This window comes from Gymnoscopelus braueri (assembly GCF_963280865.1).
Source record: "Gymnoscopelus braueri genome assembly, chromosome: 13".
Taxonomy (NCBI): domain Eukaryota; kingdom Metazoa; phylum Chordata; class Actinopteri; order Myctophiformes; family Myctophidae; genus Gymnoscopelus; species Gymnoscopelus braueri.
Window position 1 is genome coordinate 21,924,653 of NC_137615.1, and position 8,807 is coordinate 21,933,459.

Genomic DNA, 8,807 nt, shown 5'->3' on the forward strand with positions numbered 1-8,807 from the left:
TTTAAAGGGAGAAAACTGTTGTCTGTCCACTTGGTGTGTGTGTGTGTGTGTGTGTGTGTGTGTGTGTGTGTGTGTGTGTGTGTGTGTGTGTGTGTGTGTGTGTGTGTGTGTGTGTGTGTGTGTGTGTGTGTGTGTGTGTGTGTGTGTGTGTGTGTTGTTGTGTTGTCCTATTGCCTGACAACCAACTGGCCAATCACAATTCGACCGTCCCTCCGGGCTATGGGATTGGGGTCTACCTTCCCGTTTTGTTTCTTCAAGTGCTGGGCGTGGACTGACTGCCCTGTCATTGTAAAGGAAGACTCGCATGGTCCACGGCGACACTGACATTTCCCAGCAGCAGATTTTGGTAAGAAGCAGGCTTCCAAAACACGCACGTTTTGTCAGGGTTGCAGGTGAACTTCTTCCTCAAGTTGTCTTTATTCAGCGTGACATCGTCCCTTATGCCTTTGTGACACACAACGTGTTTGTTGTACGTGGCGTGGGTTGGTTGAGTGCCACGCCAGTGTTTTTGTCTGGCGTGGGGGTGCATGATGATGAAGGCAGTCCTCCTCCTCGACCATAAAGTGCTGCAATGTGATTTAATATTTAATATAAAAACCGAAGTTGACTTTATTTTTGAGAATACGTGACCATAGCTTCTTAAACTTTGTTTTGTTTTCCTCTTTACCGGTTTCCTTTTTTATGTGCTGAATGTTTGGTGTGAGCATTTAAACAAAAGGATGGCCATGCTCTCACTGTGCGCCATTTAATTCACTATGAATCCTAAGTGTATACTAGAGGACCATGCCATGATGTGTGAGCCATGATGTTTCGCATCATCGAAAAGACGAAAGCGTGAATATTTAATGTCGATGTCTTGCTTGCATTGTTTCCGTCAAGGGCGTCTGACTTGGCAAGCTCAGCTGTCTTTTTGATTTACCAGAGGTAACGGTTACAGTGTGCTTCTTGACACGCAAGGCATTTCCCAGAAATGATAGGTCTTATCATTTTAATGAGTCAGTTGTACGCGTTTGCTTACCTTTTTATTATATTTGATTTGCTCCTGCATTGTTTTGTTTGTTTTTTGGTAAATCGACTATTCATTTATGATGATGATGATGATCCAGGGTCTTTGTCTGCCGCCACTGGCTGGGTCTGGCGCAGCTGTTTCGGTCTCACACAGGGTGTGAATGATAAACCCAGCTTGTCATCATAGGGCAACACGCCTTTGTGTCCTATAATACTTGCTTTGCTTTATATCTGAATTACACTCTTAGTTTGACAGCTTAAATAAGGAGTACTATGGCAAGTTGAATTTGGGCCAAGAAGCCCTTTGCCTTTTATCCTCTGAGGCCCTATGAGTAAAACAAATACTGTTGCACAAAAGCAATGTTTTAATATCTGTCTCAAATAAGCATGGGTGTTTTAAAAAAAAAAAAAAATTCTTTCAAAATGTCTCCCTCTCAACAAGGATAATTGGTTTAGGATCTGCAGTGTAAAACATGGGGCTGTTAGCAACATCTAGTGGATTACAAGAAGATATTGTCACCCTCATGTGCTTCCCTTGAATCCCTTCCAAAAACCCTGTTGTTGAAACGATATTGGATTTAATGGTAACTTAAACCATTATTTTTCATAGGATTTCCTCCCATATTCCAACTCCATGGAAATTTGATGCCATCCAGGTCAATGCTTTTTGTTAGCTAGCTGTTGGTCACTGAGCAGCTCGGCTGAAAAGTACATTGGTCTAAGGCATAATGATGGTTTTTGGATGCTTTTAAATCAAACCTGTTCGCCAAAGATTATTTATTTATTATTGCATGGGGAAATTACATATTCATCTATGCAACTTTGAGGCAGATGTGAATGCTAGGGGAACTTATTTGGGTGCCAGAGGTTTATTAAAATATTATACTTTGAGTGCCAGGACTTTTTAAACATTTTGAACCTTTTTCAAGTAGTCACAAAATATTTTCAGTGATCACCGTCCTCACGGTGATCCCCTCATTACACACATACAGGTCTCGTACAATCGGGGGGGAAACATTTAAAACATTCGGAAATCCATTCCATAGTTGCAGCCAGTTGAAAATAGTTAAATTAACATTGTAAAAAATAAAAGTGCACAGGAGCCGAGATACAGGTTTTTGAAGTCATAAGTTAACCAGGAGGTGGATTGGAGTCTAAATCTTGTAGGAGTGATATTTCCTGTTGCTGTGAAGGATATATACGGTTTTGGCACTCAACGTTAGTATGCGCAAAACCGTATATATACGGTTTTGGCACCCAATGTGTTAAAGGGATATTTCACTTTCAAAAAAACTTTTGGTCATTTTATCATCTACTCAGGCTTTTGTGAGCCCCCCAGACCGTTTTTAAGTTGCTTGATTCAGTATTTAGATATTTGATAATCATTTTATCAGACACGCCCCCTTCCTATACAAACCCATTATAACTTCAAACTCCATTTTTAACATGTTAGATTCATCAAAAACACCCGTCCTTGGTTCTGCTGACTCACCCTGCCCTCCTAATACGTGAGGGGGCTGTGTTTTTTCGATTACTTTTTTCATTTATTTTATTTTATTTTTTTAATGTATTAATTTTTTTTCATTTTCCCAAAAAAATATTAAAAATAAATGAAAAAAGTTATCGAAAAAACACGGCCCCCTCGCGTATTAGGAGGGCAGGCTGAGTCACCAAAACCAAGGACGGGTGTTTTTGACGAATCTAACATGTTAAAAATGGAGTTTGAAGTTATAATGGGTTTGTATAGGAAGGGGGCGTGTCTGATAAAATGATTATCAAATATCTAAATACTGAATCAAGCAACTTAAAAACTGTCTGGGGGGCTCACAAAAGCCTTAGTAGATGATAAAATGACCAAAAGTTTTTTTGAAAGTGAAATATCCCTTAAGTAGATTTACAGATGCACTATATGACCACAGTATTGATAAGGTCCTTTGGAATTATAATGCCATGTCCAAAATGAAACATCCTCCATCTGAATGCATTGCACTATGATTGTAGTTGGCAGATTGTGTTGGAGCAAAGACCATTGGTATGCAGGTACACGACTGACATAGCTCAATGCTGATTTACTAACTGTATTTGTTTTTGTTTTTTTAATTAAAGGTGGTGTGTGCAGTTAGACATGGATACTGAACAGAGTCATGAGTTCACAGATCCCAAGAAGCTACCAGCCCCAGTGGTTGAAGAAGCTGGAAAGCTTACAGTGAATGGCCATGAGGCAGAGAAATTGCTCATGAAGGGAAATGAGATGGATGCATCGCCACCAACATTGACATTACTGTCTCAGACTGCGGCACAGGTGGAACCTCAAGACATGTCTGAACAAGAGAAATTATCAGAGCTCAAGGAATTATTCTCCCTTGAGAAGGGAGCTGGTAAACTGGCAGTGCTGCCTAATGTGTTGACAGAACAAGCAGAACTAGCTGGGCCACCCAAAACGATCCCTGACCCAGTTAAAGCATCGAACAGCACAGAACCAGAAAACATGCAGCTTGAACGGCAGCCAGTCGTGGAGAACACCCCAGAACCTTTGCGCAAACCTCTGTCAGCGGATGCCCCTGAACCAGAGCCAGAGAAATTGGTCGAATCAGTTCCAGAAGCTGCTGGACTGCCAGAGCAAACGCTACGTGAACCAGTCGCACTGCTGCAGCCGGTGGGAGTGGAACAACACAGCAAACCAGAGGAAGTGCCAAAGCAAGCGGAGAAGATTGTGGCAAATGTAATGGACACTCTGCCAGCAGAAATCATTAAAGAGGTGATGGCGGAGAAGCATGTAGCAGAGGAGGAATTAGAGCTCGAGATGGAACAGAAGGAAGCAGAGCTCAAGAAAGAGGAAGAAGGGAAGATGGCAGAGCTCAAGAAAGAGGAGGAAAGGAAGGAGGCAGAGCTCAAGAAGGAGCAGGAAATGAAGATGGCAGAGTTCGAGAAGGAGCAGGAAATTAAGATGGCAGAGTTCAAGAAGGAGCAAGAAAGGAAGATGGCAGAGCTCCAGAAAGAGGAAGACAGGAAGGAGGCAGAGCTCAAGAAGGAGCATGAAAGGAAGGAGGCAGAACTCAAGAAAGAGGAGGAAAGGAAGATGGCAGAGCTTAAGAAAGAGGAGGAAAGGAAGATGGCAGAACTCAAGAAAGAGGAGGAAAGGAAAGAGGAGGAAAGGAAGATGGCAGAGAAGATGGCAGAGCTCAAGAAAGAGGAAGAAAGGAAAGAGGAGGAAAGGAAGATGGCAGAGAAGATGGCAGAGCTCAAGAAGGAGCAGGAAAGGAAGGAGGCAGAACTCAAGAAAGAGGAGGAAAGGAAGATGGCAGAGCTTAAGAAAGAGGAGGAAAGGAAGATGGCAGAACTCAAGAAAGAGGAGGAAAGGAAGATGGCAGAGCTCAAGAAAGAGGAAGAAAGGAAGGAGGCAGAGCTCAAGAAAGAGGAGGAAAAGAAGCTTAAAGAGCAGGAAAGGAAGGAGGCAGAGCTCAAGAAAGGGGAGGAAGTGAAGGCAGCAGACCTAAAGCAAACTGAAGAAAAGAAGGAAGCTGAGCTAAATGGAACAGAAGTACAGAAAGAAGCAGAGCTGAAGGTAACAGAAGAACCGAAGGAAGCTGAGCTGAAGGAAACTGAAGAACAGAAGATGGAGGAAGAAGAGAAAGACCCTACTCCTGGCTCCTTGTCTTTTGCCCTCCTGGATCAGGAACGGACCAAAGTTTCCGTGCAAGCCTCTCGTACCCTTGTTGTCCTCCGAGGCCTCCCAGGCAGCGGTAAGAGCCGCGTGGCCCGTGCCATAGCAGACAGCTTCCAGGACCTTTGCTCCGTCTTCTGCGCAGATGACCATGGTATCAAACCTGAAAACCCTGAAGCATCCACGGATGGGTACAAGGCACTGGACGAGGCAGTGATTGCCCATTGCAGCGCACAAAAAACTGCCCCTATGGTGGTAGTGGTGGACGACACTAATCACACCCAGGATCGGCTGGCCCGCCTGGGGGAGATTGCAGAGCAACAGCGGCTGGTGGTCGTGTTCCTGGAGACCCGCACAGAGTGGAGCCGAGATTTGTCACTGCTACCCAAGAAGACTGGACGGGATCTGAAGGAGGCCCAATTCAAAGCCATGAACGGCCCATTTCAGGAGACTGTTCTTCCTCTTTATTTTGGCTGGTTTCTGACCCCCACCACCCAGGACAAGCTCAAATGCACATCAATGGATTTCCTGAAAACACTGGACACCTTAGACGCCTTCAAGAAGCACTCGGCAGACTGTGAGTGAATTTAATAATGCCCAAATTGATAAAACAAATGATGTTAAGCAGCCTAAACATTTAAAAGTGTTAACTGTGATTACAACTGACACTGTTTGTTTTTTTTGCAGTCAATGTGGAAGCAGAGAAAGAGGTGGATCTTGAGCAATATTTCCAGTCCAAGGGCATTCTCCATTGCACCACCAAATTCTGTGACTATGGCGAAGCTGAGGGAGCAAAAGAATATGCAGAAGAAACGGTAAGTGTAAAAAAACTAAAAACATCTTGTCCTCAATTCAAACTTTATTAAAGCTAAACATTTGAACAAGAATCTGAGTCAAATATATATATTTGGGGCAATTTGCATTTGATATGGACTGACTCTTGATCTCTGCCTCTCCCTCCACTCTTTAGGCTGTTAAAGAGCTGTATGGCTCTGCATTTGAGCTGTCTCTGAGTGCCCTCTTTGTCACACCTCATACTGTTGGCGCCAGAGTGTCACTCTCTGAAGAGCAGCTTGTGCTGTGGCCAGCCGATGCAGAGAAGGAGGCGCAGTCTAAGGTGCCCGGGGCCGCCTCGCTGCCTTTGGGCAGCCGCGCCCACGTCACTCTGGGCTGTGCCAATGACGTGGAGCCAGTTCAAACGGGTTATGATCTACTCGAAATCCTGGCTTTGCAGCAGGACGGCCAGCAGGGGGAGCTGGTGGAGGAGATGGAGCTGGGGTCTCTGGCCTATTATGGAAATGGCAGGTGGCTGCTGAGTCTGAGGGAGCCCATTTCTGTTCAGGCTTTCTTCTCCAGCTTGTACCACCCCAAGAAGGCTGACCAGACCAAAAAGGAGACTGAGAAGAAAAAGAGGAAGTGCACCATATTGTAAACGGCACAGGTGGGGTGTGTGGCTCGGGATGAACGGTGTAATAGGAATTAGGTTTAGTTTTTGGAGGGTTTGCGCTATTTTTAGGGCTTCTGTTACAGCCTACCCTAAACCCACAAGCTGTGTGCCTTTTTACTGTTGATTTGCACCACAATCCAAGATGCCTTCAACCCACTTAGGTAAAACTTGTTCAGTATCTTACCACATAAAACTTGTTCAGTATCTTACCACATATACATGTGCCAGAGTTGCAACACCTTGCAATTTGCTTAGATCTCATAAGATGCGGTGTTAGACAACGGTAGTACAGCCTCCCTTCCTCATCATCTTTATAATTCCTGTCTGTGATCCTATATTTCCCCTCTATAAATGGTAGCTTGGTCAGTATTCATTTAAGCGAGTGATTCATTAGGTATTTGCATTACATGAAGCAATTTTCATTCTATGTCCGCTTACATGCTTATCACATTTTCTCATCTGTTAAAAGTATGTTTGCCTCACTGAGAGATCTGTTAATTTGTCAAGTATCCTGTGGTTTTGGTGAGTTGATGTGCAGCTGTTTTGGGCAACTGTCTTTGAAAATGTAATTGTAGCATATGGGCCAAAGGTATGTAATTAAGTGTACTAGAATGTTATTATTATATAAGTCCTTCCTTGTAAATTCTTTGCACTGTGCACTCTTGAAAGGGAGACTGCTGATGAGTTTAGCATTTGTTTCATTACCTTGCACTTGGTACTTATCAAATGCTGTGAATCCAAGTCCACATTTTGCAATCTTTTCTACTGTGCAAAACCCATTGATCCCTTTCAACATCTTTGAACAACACTGCATTTATTACATTTCAATTTTTATCCACATAAACTGACACTGATTTTTTTTTTTTTTGTCCTTTTTTTTTTGTAGGCCAAGTTGTGCTTGTGTACATCTAGCTCTTATGAATCACAATTTTTGCACTTGTTTTTGTACACTTAATAAACAGTATGCTTTGCTCCAAATGGAATATGGTGATTTGTCATTCTTGCCTGATGTCCTTTAAGTTTTGTGCTTGACATGCTGACTGATAAGAACTATGTCAAGCTTGACTGCACGTGTTCTTCTTCAGTCTATGTTGCAAACTGAAAACGCTTGTCTTTATTTGTTTTATGTGGTTATACCAGCAGATGGCACTCCTCAGTAGTATGTAACAGGGTTTTTTCTTTGGGTGCACCATTATCTGCCCATGATCCTGTGAAACATGACAATATAATCTATGCCACCTAAACACCCAGGCACAACCCAACCCAACTCCCAAGTTATCTAGCCTAAGTTTTACTGATAACTGCAACATTCTAGACTTGGCTTCACTGTCAATACCCTTGCATAAGGACCTGACACAACATTTATGATTCCGTAATCCAGTTGGTAATCGCCAGAAATTGATAGCTGGCCATGTTTGATAAAGGGATTGCACAGCTGTAATGTGCGTGTGCCAACACATTTCGTAACCCATTACTGCCTTTGTGCCAGTCTAATGAGAACCAACATGGAGAACATGTTTTCTATATATAAAACAATTCTAAATTTGATGTAGGCAAATTAATACAATAATTTATGTTTATTTTAATGGCCATCATCAGACCTACTTGTACTATGCGTTTTATCCTATAGATTTTTAATGGTTATTCCCATACGCTACTGTTCACTGTCATGGAGATATATCTTTACTCCATAATGGCCTCATACTGTGCACTCAGTGAAAATGTGTTCTGTATGTTCTTCACAGAAAATGAGCCAAGGCCAATGAAACTCAACTGAAGGGATATTCAGGTGGTAGCATTTAAATATAGTCTATCAAACAGGGAATATATGAATGTGTATAGTATATCACCAGTGAATACTGTGAAATCATGATTATGTTCAGTCTATTAACAGTCTATCAACAATGAACTTATATGTATGAATATATATAATACAGCCAGGCTATCAACAGTTACTTATCCTAATGTGGCGTGTGTCAATGTTTGGCAATACACATCCTACTATTATGTGTACAAGTGTTGAAGAGTACCAGAGTTCATGTGCAGGAGTAAAAATGTAACAGGCTAGACTCTAGAGCAGGGGTCTTCAACGTTTTTCAAGCCAAGGACGTCCCTTAGCTGAGAGAGAGATGAAGCAGGGACCCCCCACTACCATATTATTGTATAAAATTGTGTTTCAGATTACACTTTTTCATAGATTTCATAGTTGGATTCATGCTACTGTGTATTTTCAGACAGTTCGACTTTTAAACCCTCAATATTTTGTCAACTTAAACGTTGGGTCTGTACTTGGTCTGCTCTTTTTTCCCTCTACACCGACTCTCCGAAAATAGCAGATCGCTCACAATGCCTGGCAAGATCTGATATTTTCGGCTAATGTTCCCCATCACACGAAAAAAATGGGTGGACCCACTGTGGTAACTCAGAGGACCCTCTAGGGGTCCCGGACCCCCTGTTGAAGACCAATGGTCAAGAGACAAAAGGCAGTGAACTTGTGCTTTGCGAAATCATACAATTCAAATTATTTACGTGCGCCATATAGAAGTTGGTCTTAAGGATGTAGGTCTTGGTCTATGATCAAGCGATTTTGTCATTGGCCACTCTGTATATAAAGAACACTGTTGGCCAATCACCGTTGGCAGCGAGTGATTGCCTGGTCGGTGGGCGTGAGCTTGGTGAAGCAACATG

The 8,807-nt window shown here is 42.7% G+C and overlaps 1 protein-coding gene across 1 annotated transcript; it reads left to right on the forward strand.

The window, feature by feature from the left end:
• Positions 1-293: 293 nt before the first annotated feature.
• cnp (2'',3''-cyclic nucleotide 3'' phosphodiesterase) lies at positions 294-7,102 on the forward strand. Its single transcript, XM_080447268.1, has 4 exons — positions 294-346; positions 3,115-5,249; positions 5,360-5,487; positions 5,643-7,102. Exons 2-4 carry the CDS (start codon positions 3,134-3,136, stop codon positions 6,102-6,104), a joined length of 2,706 nt encoding a protein of 901 aa, XP_080303394.1. The 5' UTR covers positions 294-346; positions 3,115-3,133; the 3' UTR covers positions 6,105-7,102.
• The last annotated feature ends 1,705 nt before the right edge of the window (positions 7,103-8,807 follow it).

Excerpts from the sequence above, each read along its gene's own strand:
- cnp (XM_080447268.1), top strand. The coding sequence starts at position 3,134 with ATGGATACTGAACAGAGTCATGAGTTCACAGATCCCAAGAAGCTACCA. Across the intron at positions 5,250-5,359 it reads CAAGAAGCACTCGGCAGACT|TCAATGTGGAAGCAGAGAAA; the intron begins GTGAGTGAATTT and ends TTTTTTTTGCAG. Across the intron at positions 5,488-5,642 it reads AAGAATATGCAGAAGAAACG|GCTGTTAAAGAGCTGTATGG; the intron begins GTAAGTGTAAAA and ends TCCACTCTTTAG.